Here is an 18,058-nt window from a genome sequence, read left to right on the forward strand (position 1 = left end):
AATATTTTATTACAATTCTTTGTAGTTTTGCATTGCATTTGTGTCTTGAATATTTGTATAACCATGTTTCTGATTTCATAATCATACTAAAAGGGTGATTTCCAAAATTCATAACTTAGTGTCTATAATTTTTCCAGGCTTTTTCAGGGCTTGATTTCTTTTTTCCACTGCATTCAGGAGCTTCTTTCTTGGACCGAGTTGTATGTTTATGTTTTGCAGATCTTCATTAGTACATAAAAAAAGAGAATCTAAGTCTATCTTCTCTCTTAACAGTGTGAAATGAAGCTCCAGCAAATTATGGGATTCTAGAAAGACCTTGAGAGGGGAGCTTTCTTCCTCCTCATCCATTTCCACTTCATCATCATTCCAAGCTATATTAATTATTTCACCATCATCTTCATTTCCATTCTTGGCATTCTCAGCAAATAATTCATTTTTGACTTTTAAGGTCATGTCATCTTCTGCTGTGAAATTCTCTCCAAAATCAGTGTTGTTTCCCATTGCTAGATTTCTCCTGAAAACCATGTTCCCAAGGCCCGGTCGATTAAAGATAGACTGCTTTTCTTCTTCCATATCTATTTCTTCTTTAATTTCACTAAAAACATCTGAGATCCTGGTACGCTGGCCTCCACTACTTTCGTCCTTGGCAAGAATGATATTATTTACTGTGTCTTGATCAATTGTATTTTTAGCTTTCTTCTTCATTTTTAGCTGTAGTGTGTCCCTTAACCCTTTTGTCAAACTGCTCATGGTAGAGGGAGTAGAGAAACGAGCGCCAACAGAACCTGATAGTGTACCCTTTGCTGAGTTTAATGTTCCGGTGGTTCTGTTGAAGTTTTTGTTCATCTGACTCTGATGCTTATCTTGGATCTTCTCACATTCTTTATTCTTCTTTTCAGCATCTTTCAAAGCTTGTTCTTTTAATTTAGCTACTCTTTTAGGGTTCAAGGATGTTTGCTTGTTGGCTGCTTCATCCAGAATCTTGATGCAATCTGTACGACCTTTCAGATTGGCCACATCCAGCGGTGAATGGTTTTTGTTGTCCAAAGAAAAAATATTCGCTCCAAAATTAACTAGGAAGGCCACACAATTTGCATGTCCTTTTTCAGCTGCATGGTGCAATGGAGAATTTCCCCAGATGTCACTTTTGTTTGGGTCCCCACTGAAAGAGAAAATCGTATAGATAACAATATTTAAAATGTAATGTAAATGTCTATTAGCATAAAATGTTTTTGGATCTTTACCATAAACCAACTAATCATTGATATTTTGAGTGTAAATAGATGCTACAAAATTGATTCACACACTTTGATAACATTTTGATAAAAGAGGGATTTATTCTCTTGAATACTGTGGTCTGCCCACCTGCCATGGTGATGATGAAGGGGTCGTAATTACCTGTACATTTCATTTAATTAACTTTTTTTGAAATTTAGCCGGAGGAGAGAAATTCAAACTACTTCAATAGAAGGGCAGAAATAGAAGCAATATTTATATACCGTGTTTCCCCGAAAATAAGCCTGGGTCTTATACTAATTTTGGCAACACAAGACACAGTAGGGCTTATTTTCAGTGTAGGTCTTACCATGTACTGTGCTGTCTTCTCTCCCCCAGTGTCAACTGAGTTAAAATGCTTGTAAAATCCTATAATCCACTCTATTCCACTCTATTACAGTAGTATATATGTACAATAAGTGTGTTTCTGTAATAAAATTGTGCCAAATACCTTGCATGGATGGTGGCCTGATGCCTAGACTTTCTATTCTCCTGGCCCTTGCATTGATAACCCCCTCTGCCCTGGGAGTACTGACAATCTTGGTACACTTCCAGGACCCTGACAGCAAGATTTGCACCAGTAAACACAGGTCTCGCGCATTCCCCAGGTATTGGCCAGTAATAGACACTTCCCTAAATATCCAAATGGAGTCTCATGGCTGCAAATAAACCTCTTTTACTTGCTTACGATCAACAATGAAACTGTCTGGATATTGGCAAAGGCATAAACCAAATATTGGCCTGAATTAGATAGCAGTGCAACAATCTTGAGGCATTAGATGACTTGTGGCTCATCCTGAATAATTCAAATGAAGAAATTACCTAAGGGCGAGTCATGGACGTTTAGGGCACTATAATCTGGTATAGATAATAGTCAAGAGAAAAAGGGGGAATTTTTTCTAAAAAAGTTTTTTAATACAAAAGTAGCGTACATATATATAGGTTTGAATCTATTTAGGACGTGGCACACTTAATATCTTTATGTATCCACATGCCCACTACATGTGAGGATACATGTAAATTCCTCTCTTTTTGAATCATCCTGAATAATGCTCAGTCCTTTTTCTATTCCTTAGATTTGATCCCCTATGATGGTGCACCACAGTCCCTGGAGGGGAGAAATGAGCAGAAAACAAAAGACCTTCTTCACTAGCTGTCCAATATTCCTCTTCTTTTCAAGTTAGATCCCAACTAGGGAACCCCAGAGCAGTCCCTCCCCCAAGCAAGAGCACCCTCAGCATGTCTTTCTCTTCTCAAACTTTCCTTGGGCAGAAGACTCTAGCCCCAGCTCTACCCACCTTAAATAGGGCTACCCAGAAGTACACCATCAGGAGGAGAAGCGACTCTTAAAAGGGGCCCTGCCTAACTCTACCAGCCTACATTCGCTAACAGCAATTGTGTTCCACATATTCGTATCAACATGCATGTTGGAGTGAGAGCAATAATTATATGGTCATCATAAATGGTCAACTCTAAACTGATTACTCATTTTGGGTAACAAAAGTTGCCTGGAAAAACATTTTTAAGACTTTACATGTTTGGTATCTATTTATTTTATATATTACCAAAAATGGGTAATACTGTATATTGAGTTTAAAATATAAAATGTATATTATTGTATTTTTATAGAAAATATCATTTTAAGAAACGTGTTAATATCATGTGACATGACAGAAAATATATAATGTGTGAGGTTTGAACTAATCGTCAGGCATAACATGTGCATGTATGCCCAAAATGCAAATGCAGTTCTGGAAGGGAACTGGTTGATTTGATTAATGTTCAGTGTTTTGCAAAAACATTTTAAAAGTTTTTACCAATGCATCAGAACTTGACTGAAGCATTGTATTGTATAATTCCTCCCTCTCCTAGCATTACAGAGTGTGGTGCTCAGAACTAGGTAAGCCTTGATTTGCATGTTCAAAATGATGGCTGCTCAAAAGCAGGATACTGGAAATCATGTATCTTTACCAAGAGCAACCAACTAAATATCATAAATGTTGGAATAAAAATTTGTGCCACTGTGTGGTGCCTAACAGCAGAGTTTAAATGTAAAGTTTTCATGTCAGATTGCACTGTACTTTACTTGTAAAATAAATATATAAAATGCAGAGTCATAGTAGAATAAAGTCTTCTTGTAAACTGTAAATATTTAAGCTGCCTCCTTGCATTCTTGTATTATCCTTAAAGGGTCACTAAAGGAAAAAATTGTTTTTGCTGAAATGACTGTTTACAGGGTATAGAGACATAAAAGTTAAAGCGGTGGTTCACCCTTAGAGGGCACTTTTTAGCCTTAGATTCCTGCTCGTTTTTACTAGGGGAATCGGCTATTTGTTTTAAAATATGAGCAGTACTTACCTGTTTACGAGATGCATCCTCTCCGTCGCTTCCGGGTATGGGCTGCGGGAATGGGCGTTCCTTCTTGATTGACAGTCTTCCGAGAGGCTTCCGACGGTCGCATCCATCGCGTCACGATTTTCCGAAAGAAGCCGAACGTCGGTGCGCAGGCGCAGTATAGAGCCGCACCGACGTTCGGCTTCTTTCGGCTACGAGTGACGCGATGGATGCGACCGTCGGAAGCCTCTCGGAAGACTGTCAATCAAGAAGGAACGCCCGCTCCCGAAGTCCCATACCCGGAAGCGACGGAAGAAGATGCATCTCGAAAACGGGTAAGTACTGCTCATATTTTAATACAAATAGCCGATTCCCCTAGACCGAACGAGCAGGAATCTAAGGGGAAAAGGGGAAAAATTTTATAAATGGGTGAACTCCCGCTTTAAGTGATTCCTTTTAAAAATGATTAAAAATAGATTAAATTCAATCATATAATGTGCCTCTAGTTTCACTTTCGGTTTGAAACTGGTTTCATGTTTATGTGAAGTAAAGAGACACACAGAACAAAAACAAACAAATCCAGGGCAGTGTTTTGTTTTTAAAATGAATCTGATTGGTTCTGTTAAGTTTGAGACACACAGTAATGACAGCTTAGACCACCGTGAAAAGCTCCCAGTACTGTGGTTATAAGGAGCCAGACAAGCAGGAATTGTGGAGATCACAGCAGAATTACAGCAACTTCAAAGCAAAAACAAACAATGAGGACATGAAACGAGTACTGCAGTAAGGTAAAGGAAGCTATTTAGCCAAATTTTTTTTTTCCTTTAGTGATCCTTTAAAGCATCCTGTGATTCTAAATATCTACAGTGTTTTATTATGCAAATATCTGCTTTAACTACCATGAAGTTGGAATGGACAAAGTGAGTGTTAGGTACTGATTACTCCTGAAATGAGGGGGAGGAGCTCCTACACGTAGCACCCTGCGCCTCATCACCACCCATCAACCTGAAACTCCCACTGACGCCGATGCTGGGAGAGAGGAGTGAATGAGCCGCGAGCACATCCTGTTGACGGCGCGTTGAGTAGGTGACTTACTAAGGAGGAACTACATACCAGTCCGGTATTTTACCGATATTTTTCATCTCATGTAGAGTGGTGCACTAGCGCACCTGATCTATGTGAGTACCCCAGGAGGGGGGTTTTGCTTTGATTTAATAAATCGTTTAAACTCTATTACAAGTATTTATTCTATACACTTACCGAGGTATTACACTGAGGAGTTCAGGATTCCGGTATAACTGCAGGAGCCTAGAGGTGGTTCAAAGGCGTGTATTGACTGCGCTTGATTGCAAAGTCACACACTGTAAGGTGAGCATTTAATACCTAAGGGGAGCACTAGAGTGAGGAACACTATGGCATGCTTTGGACCACCTAGCAGTTCCAGAATCGCATGAACTTTAAGCACTCTTAGATTCCACTGGATGGAATGCATATACACAGGAGCACTTTTGATTGTTTAACTGTCTGATTAACACAACAGTGGGGTCATTGTTAACCAATACATGATCCTTTGGACACTTTTGAAAGTGGTATAATTGTTAACCACTCGTATGCACAGTAGCACTATGTTCATAAATGTTTTCATTTATCATTGTTATGCACTTATTTATTTATTTATACTTATAGTGTTGCACTAGAGTCACCTTTTACAGTCAGTAGGGACGGTAATTTTTAGCACTGTAAGATTCTCACATATATTTATATGCACTTTATCACATTGGTATAGTGTGTAGTCTAACTTTGGAAGCGCAGCATATATATATTTAATCTATTTACATCTGCATGATATATGAGACATATTTAACGCTTGCAGCTGATTTTTGTTTATTGGGCATTTTTGGGTAAGTGGAGGCTCACAGGACTTTATATATTTTTAACTATCCCTTAACTATTCCCTACTGCTGGCTATCGGTATCTCATTATAACCTCTGCTATCTATTGCCGCCATTCCATGATAACTGCCGCTAATCTTGACAACTAATGTTACTGACCGATAACTGCCGCTGATAATTGCCTCTACCTCTTCATAATCCTACTTGCTGATATCTGTTGCCAGTAATTACTGTTGCATGCTGATAAATCTTTGCTAGCTGTCAATGTGTAACGATAACTGCCCTGTTTGTGGATAAGTATCTCTGTTTGATAACAATTATTGCCACCTTGATGATTGTAGCTATTGAGGATTGTTGTTGTCTATCGATAATCGGCCCTGCCCGATGAGGCTCATTGCCCTCTATTGATGAGTGCTGCCATCTGGGGGCTATCAGTGGTTAGTCTCAGTAATTTGTTAAAGCGGAGTTCCGGCCACAATTTCACTTTTTAAATATAAATACCGCTGTAATACACAAGCTTAATGTATTCTAGTAAAGTTAGTCTGTAAACTAAGGTCCGTTTTGTTAGGTTGTTACAGCATTTAGACACTTTATAAAATAGAAATTGACTGGGGCCATCTTAAGTGTGGGCATCATGAAGCCAGACTGTATGACTTCCTGGATTTCAGCCTTGCAGGTCTGGCACATGCTCAGTGCTGCACAAGCAGTGTAATAGGTTTCAGATCAGGTTTCAGCACCTGTACTGTCCAAGTCACATGATTCTTCGAAACTGGGGAGTGCACAGACTCCTGGAAAGTTACACCCACTACATTCCCAGAAGTCTGTGCGGTGTAGGTTAGGAAGCTTAAGCACCTAGGTGCAGGAAGTGGGAAGATTAACTATTCTGCCTAGCAACAACACTTTGAAGGTATCTAAAAAAAAAAAAAAATGTTTCTTAAAGGACTAATGACATTTTTTTTAAAACTACTGATGTAATGTTATATTTATGGGTGGAACTCCACTTTAAGGTGAACTTAAAAAGAGGGGGGAAGGGGGGAAATATGAGAGGGAAGTCAGGTAAAGCAGGGAAAGGGGCTCCACCTGCTGTGAGTCCAGGGGGCATCCGGCGTTATATGTCAGCAGAGACAAGCATGATAGAGAATGGTTATGGCAGCCCTAGGCAGGTATCCAAGAGATGTAATAGCTAGGTTTCACTATCCTGAAGAGAAGTCTAAAATTATGGAAGGTATAAGGAGGTCGGCAGGAATTTCATATGATGAACTGCAACTATTCTCAGATTTATCGGCATAAAATGTGTCATATTAATGGGGATTTCCAGCGTGTCTTAAAGTGGAGGTCCATCCTAAAAAAAATACACCAAAAAATCCCCCAAAAAAGTGAGGATGGTGGCACCGGGAGCTGCCAGGATCGAGGGATCGGCCTCGGGGGGCCAACATCACGGGCGCCTAGGACAGGTAAGTGTCCTTATTAAAAGTCAGCAGCTACAGTGTTTGTAGCTGCTGACTTTAAAAAAAAAAATTGGGGAAAAAAGATGGTCGTAGTGCCGTATTAAGATTTCCTGAAGACCTTTGGGATTTTTGCAGCAAACTTAACCTCATGGCCCCCCTTTGCCAGGCTGGGAGGAGGACAATGGGACAACATTAGCCTTAAGCAGTATGTGTTGGACTCGCAGTCGGGGGGGGGGTAGAGTATGAAATGTAACGTTTCCGCGGATAAATCCTCTCGAGGATTTCCGCGGATTTGGATCCGATGGAGTGTACTCACCATAGGATCGAAATCCGCGCCGAAATCCCATCGCGATGACGTGTCGCGCCGTCGCCGCGACGTGCGCGACGCGGTCATATAAGGAATTCCACGCATGCGTCGAATCATTACGACGCATGCGGGGGATCCATTCGGACGGATTGATCCGGTGAGTCTGTACAGACCAGCGGATCAATCCGTTGGGATGGATTCAAGCGGATAGATTTGAAAGCATGTCTTCAAATTTTTATCCGCTTGAAATCCATCCCAGGGGAAAAAAATCCGCGGAAACAGATCCGCTGGGTTGTACACACCAGCGGATCTATCTGCTGGAACTGATCCGCAGATCAATTCCAGCGGATAGATCCTCTCGTGTGTACGGGGCCTGAGAGTAGGAAATATGGGGGTATTATAATAGAGTCAAAATGCAAAAAAAAAACAGGCGGGAAGAGGTCAGGCGGGATGGGGAGGGGGAGGGGTAGGTGAAGTAGGAGTCTCCCCCCCCCCCCCAAGGAGGCATGGGAACAGACAGATCGATGCTGCGGGACCCACACATGGAACAACATGGAATTCATGTATCCCCCTGTAGGGGGGAGGAGTTGGGGGGTATTGGATCTGTACGGGGTTTCTTGGGGGGGTTGTTTTTTTCTCCTCTTCCTCCTTTACTTGGATTTCCTGAGGTTTGCCAGGTGCTTCCTATGAAGAAACATGGCCACAATAAATGTAATCACTTATAATCTAAGGGGTTTGAACACCCCAAGCAAAAGATATAAAGTAAACAAAGAGCTGCATTTACTTGGGGCGAACGTGGTCTGTCTCCAAGAAACGCATATTGCTCATGCTTCTGGGCATTCATATTTGTTCCCTATGTAGTTCTATGGCGACTCAACCTCTAGCCACTCGAAGGTTGTAGCCATAGGCTTTGATAAGACCATGGTATTTACAGTAAAGGAACAACTGGCAGACCCCAAGGGGAGATTTTTCTTTGTAAAAGGGAGCCTGTTTAATATGGAATGTACACTGGCAAATATATACTCCCCAAATATGGAACCAGATTTATTTTGAAAGAAAACAAAAAAAAAATGCAAAGGGCCAGATTCTTAGAGGAGATACGACGGCGTCCGGCCGGTCGTATCTATGCGCCTGATTTCAAGGCCCCATACACACGAGAGGATTTATCCGCGAATATCTCGAGGATTTCAGCGGATTTCTCTGCGATGGAGTGTACTCACCATCGCATTGAAATCCGCGCCGAAATCCTCTGGCGATGACGTGTTGCACCGTCGCCGCGATTATGACGCGGCGACGTGCGCGACGCTGTCATATAAGGAATTCCACGCATGCGTCAAATCATTACGACGCATGCGGGGGATCCCTTCGGACGGATGGATCCGGTGAGTCTATACAGACCAGCGGATCCATCCGTTGGGATGGATTCCAGCAGATAGATTTGTTTAGCATGTCAGCGAATATTCGATCTGCTGAAATCCATCCCAGGGGAGATATATCCGTGGATAAAGATCCGCTGGAGTGTACACACCATAGGATCTATCCACTGAAACCCATTCGCTGGGATTTTTCTGCGGATGGATTCTATCGTGTGTATGGGGCCTTAGAATCAGTTACGCATGGATATCTATTAGATCCGACAGGCGTAAGTCTCTTCTGCCGTCGAATCGTAAATGCATATTTACGCTGGCCGCTAGGGGCGTGTACGCTGATTTACGCGTCAAAATATGTAAATCAGCTAGAAATATGCAAATTCACGAACGTACGCACGACCGACGCAGTACAGTTACGTCGTTTACGTTAGGCTTTTTACCGTCGTATAGTTACCCCTGCTATATGGTGAGGCGTAACAATGTTAAGTATGGCCGTCGTTCCCGCGTCAAAATTTGAAAAAGTTACGTCGTGCGTAAGTCATCCGTGAATGTGGCTGGACGTCATTTACGTTCACGTCGAAACCAATGACGTCCTTGCGGCGTACTTTGGAGCAATGCACACTGGGAAATTCCACGGACTGCGCATGCGCCGTTCGGGAAAAACGTCAATCACGTCGGGTCAAGCCTGTTTTACATAACACATGCCCACCTCTTCACAATTTGAATTAGGCGGGCTTACGCCGGCCTATTTACGCTACGCCGCCGCAACTTTTTTTTTGAGAATACGGCACTTGCCTGTAAAAGTTGCGGAGGCATATGACTTTTTATCATGTGTATCTGTTTATTTTTGTCTAAGTGATAAAAAGGAGAATATAAAAAAAAAAAAATACCATGAAGTTGAATTTGGTTTACCACCCCCAACCAAATCCAATGGGCACAGTGGCGACAATTGGCACAGTGGCTGCATTTGATGGCATGGCACAGTGGCTGCGTTTGATGGCATGGCACAGTGGTGACAATTGATGGCACAGTGGCTGTGTTTGATGGCATGGCACAGTGACTGCGTTTTATGGCATGGCACAGTGGTGAAAATTGATGGCACAGTGGCTGCATTTGATGGCATGGCACAGTGGTGACAATTGATGGCACAGTGGCTACGTTTGATGGCATGGCACAGTGGTGACAATTGATGGCACAGTGGCTGTTTGATGGCATGGCACAGTGACTGCGTTTTATGGCATGGCACAGTGGTGACAATTGATGGCACAGTGGCCGAGTTTGATGGCATGGCACAGTGGCTGCGTTTAATGGCATGGCACAGTGGCTGCATTTGATGGCATGGCACAGTGGTGACAATTGATGGCACAGTGGCTGCATTTGATGGGCCCAGTAGCTGCATTTCATGGGCACAGTGGCTGCATTTGATGGGCACAGTGAGGCTGCAATTGTTTTTTTGTTTTTTTTCCGTTTGCGCCCCCTCAAAAATTTTGAGCACCAGCCCCCACTGAGTAGAACAGTGATGGCGAACCTTGGCACCCCAGATGTTTTGGAACTATATTTCCCATGATGCTCTAGTACACCGCAGAGTGCATGAGCATCATGGGAAATGTAGTTCCAAAACATCTGGGGGTACCAAGGTTCGCCATCACTGGAGTAGAGCTTCTGCACATAGGACAGACAAAAAAAAAAAAACATTGCAGGAAAATGTGCTTTTTTATTTATTATTGTTATTAAGAAACACTGGGCACATGTGTGTAATATTCTAGAGTTGGACCACTGCCTTTTCAACTAAGAAATTATAAAGACACTCAAGATATTAAAGGATCAGGTAATGTCAGGGAAACTTTGCTGTCTGGCATGTGCATGGGCTGGTGCAATGCCTTCACACAGGAGACAAATTCTTCCCTGACATATTGATCATTAGGTGGCATGCCACCTAATGACTTTTGAACTCTTTAACATATTTAGTATTTACATAAATAAACCAGAATAACTGATTTACTTCATTGAACCCATGTGTAGTGCTGCAACTATACATTTAACAGTCACATAGTAACAGGAACTACAGGTGGCAAACGCTACAAGACGTATATCCCTTCTGGGACCCATTTCTGTCTCTTGTTGGAGATTTTCTTTTTCTTCCTGCTAGTAGAAATACATTTTTTTTTTTTTTTTTTATTAACGGTGAGCCTTTTACAGCTCACATGCCTTTAACACTTTTATGAAGACAGAGTGACAGTGTGTTGCTGTTAGAATACCTTGAACCTTCACCTCAGTTACAGATATTTAATCTAATGGATCCGTAATGCTTCTTCTGTGAGATCCTATATATATGGACTTTGCTTATTTAAATCATAGATTAGCTTGTACCCAGTAGTCTCACAGACACTTATTGCTCTTGTATGAATGCATAAAATGTGACTCTGTTATTCTCTTTTCAGAGGCAAATCTGTATCTGTATATCTAGAGGCCCGAGACCTACTCTTATGCCGCGTACACACGATAATTTTTCGGCATGAAAAAAACGTTGTTTTTAAAAAATGTAATTTAACTACTTGCCGACCAGCCGCCACAGTTATACGGAGGCAGGTCGGCTCCCCTGCGTGAGAGTCCGTAGCTATACGTCGGCTCTCTAAGCACCCCCCGCTCGTCCCTAACTCCCGTACGTATGCCCGGTGGGCGCGATCGCTGCCGGGCACCCGTGATTGCTCGTTACAGAGCGAGGACTGGGAGCTGTGTGTGTAAACACACAGCTCCCAGTCCTGTTAGGGGAGAAATGCCTGACCGTCTGTTCATATAATGTATGAACAGCGATCAGTCATTTCCCCTAGTGAGGCCACCCCCCCTACAGTTAGAACACACCCAGGGAACATACTTAACCCCTTCCCCGCCCCCTAGTGTTAACCCCTTCCCTGCCAGTGGCATTTTTATAGTAATCCAATGCATTTTTATAGCACTGATCGCTATAAAAATGACAATGGTCCCAAAAATGTGTCAAAAGTGTCCGAAGTGTCCGCCAGAATGTTGCAGTACCGAAAAAAAAATCGCTGATCGCCACCATTACTGGTAAAAAAAATATATTAATAAAAATGCCATAAAACTACCCCCTATTTTGTAAACAGTATAACTTTTGCGCAAACCAATCAATAAACGTTTATTGCGATTTTTTTTTTACGAAAAATATGTAGAAGAATACGTATCGGCCTAAACTGAGGAAAACTTTTTTTTTAATATATTTTTGGGGGATATTTATTACAGCAAAAAGTAAAAAGTACTGATACGCCGACGTACTTTCAAATTTCCCGTGTCGTATCGTTGTTTTGAATCCTCAAAACAAGATACGACGGCATCTGGGTTAGATCCGACAGGCGTACGTCTTCGTACGCCTTCGGATCTAAGATGCAATTCTTCGGCATCCGCTGGGTGGCATTCCCTTCGTTTTCCGCGTCGAGTATGCAAATTAGCTATTTCCGACGATCCACGAACGTACGAGTGGCCGGCGCATTCCTTTACGTCGTCTCTAGTCGGCTTTTTTCGGCGTATAGTTAAAGCTGCTATTTCGTGGCGTACTCAATGTTAAGTATGGCCGTCGTTCCACGTATAATTTCAATTTTTTTTTTTGCGCAAGTCGTTCGTGAATCGGGATGGACGTAATTTACGTCCAGGTCAAAACCAATGACGTCCTTGCGACGTCATTTCGCGCAATGCACGGCCGGAAATTTAGGGACGGCGCATGCGCAGTTCGTTCGGCGTGGGGACGCGCTTCATTTAAATGAAACACGCCCCCTACCCGCCCAATTTGAATTGGATGATGGATTGAACAGTGCTATGTGAGATGTTCAAAGCTTGGGCTATGTTTTTTATAACCTAACCCTGCTTTAAATGTCCCCACAACTTTATTCCTGACCTGTCTGGTGTGTTTCTTGGCCTTCATGATGCTGTTTGCTCACTAACAAACCTCTTAGGGCTTCACAGAACAGCTGTATTTATACTGAGATTAAATTGCACACAGGTGGACTCTGTTTACTAATTAGGTGACTTCTGAAGGCAATTGGTTCCACTGGATTTTAGTTAGGGGTATCAGAGTAAAGGGGGGCTGAATTCAAGCGCACACCACACTTTTCAGATATTTATTCGATGTTTATTTGTAAAAAAAAAAATCCTTCCACTTCACAACTATGTGGCACTTTGTGTTGGACTATCACATAAAATCCAAAAAAAATACACATATACGTTTTGGTTGTAACATGACAAAATGTGGAACATTTCAAGGAGTATGAATACTTTTTCAAGGCACTGTATATAAGGTATAGATAGATAGTTTTTCTTTTTTTTTACTTTCCACAAGGTTAAACAAAAACAGTGCCCTGTATTCATAATGTCAGGCAGACCTGGGGGGGGGGGGGGCAAAGGGGTGGTTTATTTTCGAGCATGCGCACTGGGATAACCCCACGGACGGCACATGCGCCGTTAAAAATAAACGTCATTTACATCGGGTCACGACGTGTTAACATAAAACACGCCCCCATCACATACATTTGAATTGCGCGCTCTTACGCCGCCAAAGTTACACTACGCCGCCATAACTTACGGCGCAAATTCTTTGAGGATAAGGAAAATGCGCTGTAAGTTACGGCGGCGTAGTGTATCAGAGAAACGCTACGCCGGACGTAGGAATGCACTGCGCTACGAGGATCTGGCCCAATATCTGTGACCGAGGGCCCTGCAAGAATTCCTGTTCTCACTTATTTATTTCATAATAAAAACCACATACTTTCTCCCTCTTTATTTTCATTCAGCATAAATCATAGGAAAAAGAGGCACAAGGGTTTGTTCTTGGATAGAAAGCTGGCTACAGGGGCGCATCCAAAGGGTGGTGATAAATAACGTGTACTCAGACTGGTCTGGAGTGGTAAGTGGTGTACCCCAAGGCTCTGTACTGGAATCAATTCTGTTTAATGTATTCATAAATGATATAGAGGATGGGATAAATATCTCAATCTCAATGTTTGCTGACGATACAGAAATAAGCAGGGCAATATCATCACAGCAGGATATAGAAAGAAGACCTCAATAAATTAATGGGTGGGCAGCTACATGGCAAATGAGGTTTAATACTGAAAAAAATATAAAGTAATGCACTTGACGGTTAAAAATATAAATGCAAGTCATAGTGGAGTAGGTCTCCCTGGCACAAACAAAATGTAGCCTGAGGCCCCGTACAGACGAGCGGACAGTCCGATGAAAACGGTCCGCCGGACCGTTTTCATCGGACATGTCCCCTGGGAGATTTCGGTCTGATGGCTATACACACCATCAAACCGAAATCCGCACGGACAGAAAACGCAGTGACGTAGACGACACCGACGTTCTCTATCGCGCAAGTTCAATGTGTCGCATGTGTCGAATCAATTCGACGCATGCGCAGGATTTCTGTCCGCTGGTTAGACGTACTAACCAGCGGACATGTCCGCCGGACAGCTTCCCAGCGGACATGTTTCTTAGCATGCTAAGAAACATTTGTCCGCTGGAAATCTGTCCGCTAGCCTGTACACACGATTGGATCTGTCCGCTCAGGGCCGATCCTAGGCAGGGTGCACAGGGTGCTTTGCACCCAGGCGCCTGCAGAGGTGGGGGCGCCAAAGTGGCAGAGTTCTCCCCTCCCTCCTTCTCTCCTTCTTTGTGTCTGTCCAGAACTAGTGTTCTGAGCATAGGTGTGTGTCCGTCCAGAACTCATGTGTCTCTGACCATCTCCTGTATTATGTCTGTAGTCTCTGACCATCTCCTTTACTATGTCTTCAGTCTCTGACCATCTCCTGTAATATGTCTGCAGTCTCTGATTGTCTCCTGTACTATGTCTGCAGTCTCTGACCATCTCCTGTATCATGTCTGCAGTCTCTGACAATCTCCTGTATTATGTCTGCAGTCTCTGACCATCTCCTTTACTATGTCTTCAGTCTCTGACCATCTCCTGTATTATGTCTGCGGTCTCTGACCATCTCCTGTATTATGTCTGCAGTCTCTGACCATCTCCTGTATTATGTCTGCAGTCTCTGACCATCTCCTTTACTATGTCTTCAGTCTCTGACCATCTCCTGTATTATGTCTGCGGTCTCTGACCATCTCCTGTACTATGTCTGCTGTCTTTGACCATCTCTTGTACTATGTCTGCAGTCTCTGACCATCTCCTGAATCATGTCTGTAGTATGTCTGGGGGGGTCTCTCTAACAGAAGCCCTCTCTGTGTCCTTTTGAGAGGCCCCCCTTCAGGCCCCAATAAAGTACTCTGCTTCTCTTCTTGTATTTTGTTTATTGTTAAGAGATCATGTAAGGATTCCAGGGTAATGAAGACTTTGTGGGGGAGCATCTCTGTGGTTGAGTCATTGCCATAGAAACATTTGTAAAGGGGAGGAGTTAGTAAAATGACCACGCCCATGTGGGGGGCGCCAAAAAATATTTCTGCACCCAGGCGCCTGTGACCCTAGGATTGGCCCTGTGTCCGCTGACACTGGTCGGCGGACCAGTTTCAGCGGACATGTCCGGTCGTGTGTACGAGGCCTGACACTACTGAAAGTGTTGCAGTTCTGTTTATGCCAAGCCCTTTTTTCTCAAAACTGGTATTCCTGGAGAATCAATAGTTTTAGATAGTAATCAACTGGAAAAAGTTTTTCATTATTATTGTGCCTTCCCAGGCATGCTGAGAACTGGACTGCCATTGGTTAATTTTGATTGAGACTGTACCTTTGCTTTTGTTATTTTTTTTTTTTTTTTATTAAGAAATGTTTGAAAACAACAAATTTCTACCTTTTTCAAAATGATTGTCTTACAGAAATAGAAAAGAACACTAAACAGAAAACAAAAGCGAACAATGTGGCTTGCAGTGGAGGAAGATACATGTATGTGGTCGGTGTTTGGTGTGGTAGGTGTTTTTTCTTTTTCATTCTTTTTAATGTTTTTAAAAAATGAGTGGGATGTAATTATGAGAGCGATGAACAATCGAGGGTGGAAAGGATCAGAACAGCACTGACAATATACAGTAACATTCTGACAAGGTATAAAGGTCGAATATAGAAAACAGACATATACCATTGCATTATTATGGTATGGACAATGCATTGTTTATGACAACAACTGAGTCATTGTATTTTTACAAGTATAGAGAAAACCTCTTTTAGAAACAGAAGTTACAATATGCTCACATTTAACATTATGTAAACATGAAGAACTAATCAATAAAATGTATTTTACTGTTAATAAATAACGCTTGTCTGTCTGTGTCTTATTTATCATGGGCAGTAATAATGATCAATGTTCATTAGCAAGGGGAACAGATCAACTACAGCTCTGTTCTCTAAATATTCTATGCATGACTAAATAATGCAGGGTGTGCAAGAGCAATGTCTTTGAGCCATATATTCCAAATCTTTTAAAATTTTGAGAGCTAATTGTGTTGGTAGACATCAGTGGTGGTCCTATCCATTAGGGGTGCAACCCCCCAAATCCATGCGTCCGGCCTCTAATCTACATGTAGGGTGCTGTACGCATGGATTTCAATAATTTTTTTTAAGCACTTGATTAGAGCCTGTGGCTCTAATTGGCTTCAAAAAAGGGTGGGCTCGGGGGGCGCAGAGTACTACGCCCTGAGCCCAACAAGTTGTTTGACAATAGCGAATTATTATTCACTATTGTCTTCCTGATTCTTCTCCTGACCAATCAGGAAGCTGGGTCTTAAGACCGATTGGCCAAGAGGCCACAGAGAATGAAGCCGCTGTGAAGCCAGAGAGGCAGGGTGAAGCCGTGCCGAGGAGGAGGAGACACAGGAAGGAGCCATAGCTGCTAGATGGGGTATGTGCAGGGCTGGTGGGGGGACAGCCAGGCACAGAATAGTATTTACCTTTTCTATACCACTGTTGTGCTGTAGAAGTTTGGCAGGATAGCTGATAATATGTCATTTTTTCCATAACCTAGTACAGAGCTCTTTCTACTGCTATTTCCAAGTGTGGATCTCAGTGAAGAGTTCCAAAACACTGACTTCTATTGTTGGTTCATTAGAGCACTGAAGATAAAATGTGCAATTAAAGTGATAAGTAATTAAAGCTTCCTGTTTTTTTAAAAAAAATAACAAATGTTATGCTTACCTGAAAAATTATATATAATAATATATTGCTCTAACTAAATCAGATAGGTGAAAAATAGGCTGCCAACACAACAAAATGGATACTTTGTAAACGTGAATATATATAACAATGTAGCGCCAATAAGGAGACCCTGTAGGGGTTCTCCTGTGAAACCGAATAATAAGTGTCACAACCCCACTATATGTTCCCAATATGGGACATCATAAATTGGTGGTCAAAAAAAATAGTAGGAAATAAATCCAACCATTCAAATGAAAATTGCTCAGAGGTACTGTCACTTCAGTGATCATATACCATATCATAAAATAAGTGTTCAAACCTATTAGAAAACAGTGATAGTGAACAAAACATATAATGAACCATACACTGTGAAAGTGCAGTATTGATACAGTCCACGGTTAAAAAATGAAATGGAAACGACCAATCATATGGAAATCAGTCCGTGCTTCGTGAAAGTATAACAAACATATCCTCTCCTCAGCTGGTTTGCATAAGACATATATTTTCAGAAGTAATCCTCAATATTGGACATATGAAGACAGATGGGTACTCTTACCGGATCAGGTGGACCCTCAACTCACCGTGCGGCGGGAGGGTCTTTAGGGCTTGTGTACACCGACTGTCTGATCCGGATGACGTCAGGATGGTAGTCCTGGGCAAAGGTGATCTCCAAGGTGTCTTAATATCCAGAGGATAGCTTGATGTTATACTAGCATGGTAGTAATGCTCAATCACTCCCAGGCATAGGAGGGGAGTAAAAAGAAAAAAGGCTCCTCATAGTGTAAAACTGATTTAATAAAAAATTCCAAAACTTCACACTAGTGATAGGAACCCAATAAAAACAATGGTATAAAAAATTACAGAACCACACGTGAAAAGGAAAAAACTGAAAAATAGAACAGCAACTCTCCCCCTTGATGGGTGGATAAAAGTATTTCCAAAGAAAAAATGCAGTGGAGATGCGGCGAGTCAGCAACCCGACCCGACTGGGGTATCTAACTGTATCTAACTGAATCTCGCTTCTCACCTGCATTTAAATACCTGAAAGATCCGCCTCCATGAGGTCCCCCATTCCTTCAGCCATGCCTGAACGGCGTATGAGTGTCAGAGAACAATTCACTGTCCTCGTTTGCGTTCCAGGTCCCGGAAGTGAAGGGGCGGGAGTTCCTGTCGTGTGCCCCTATCGCTGTCATAGCGTCGTCCCTTCCCTATCCTGCCTCCAATAGATGGAGAGAGGTTGGAGCGCTCTGCTGGCCAATGGGCGTACTCCGCCCTCGTAAGCGCGACTGCCGTGA

General features: G+C 42.4%; 1 protein-coding gene across 1 annotated transcript in view; it reads right to left on the minus strand.

The window, feature by feature from the left end:
• The window catches only part of ANKS4B (ankyrin repeat and sterile alpha motif domain containing 4B), a 54,962-nt gene that overhangs the window by 94 nt on the left and 36,810 nt on the right, over positions 1–18,058 (minus strand). Inside the window, exon 2 of the mRNA XM_040356844.1 lies at positions 1–1,162. This exon is cut by the window's left edge and continues 94 nt beyond it. Coding sequence (XP_040212778.1) covers positions 109–1,162 — 1,054 coding nt within the window. The 3' untranslated portion in view covers positions 1–108. The remainder of the gene's footprint in view (positions 1,163–18,058) is intronic.

This window comes from Rana temporaria, chromosome 6 (genome assembly GCF_905171775.1).
Source record: "Rana temporaria chromosome 6, aRanTem1.1, whole genome shotgun sequence".
NCBI lineage: Eukaryota > Metazoa > Chordata > Amphibia > Anura > Ranidae > Rana > Rana temporaria.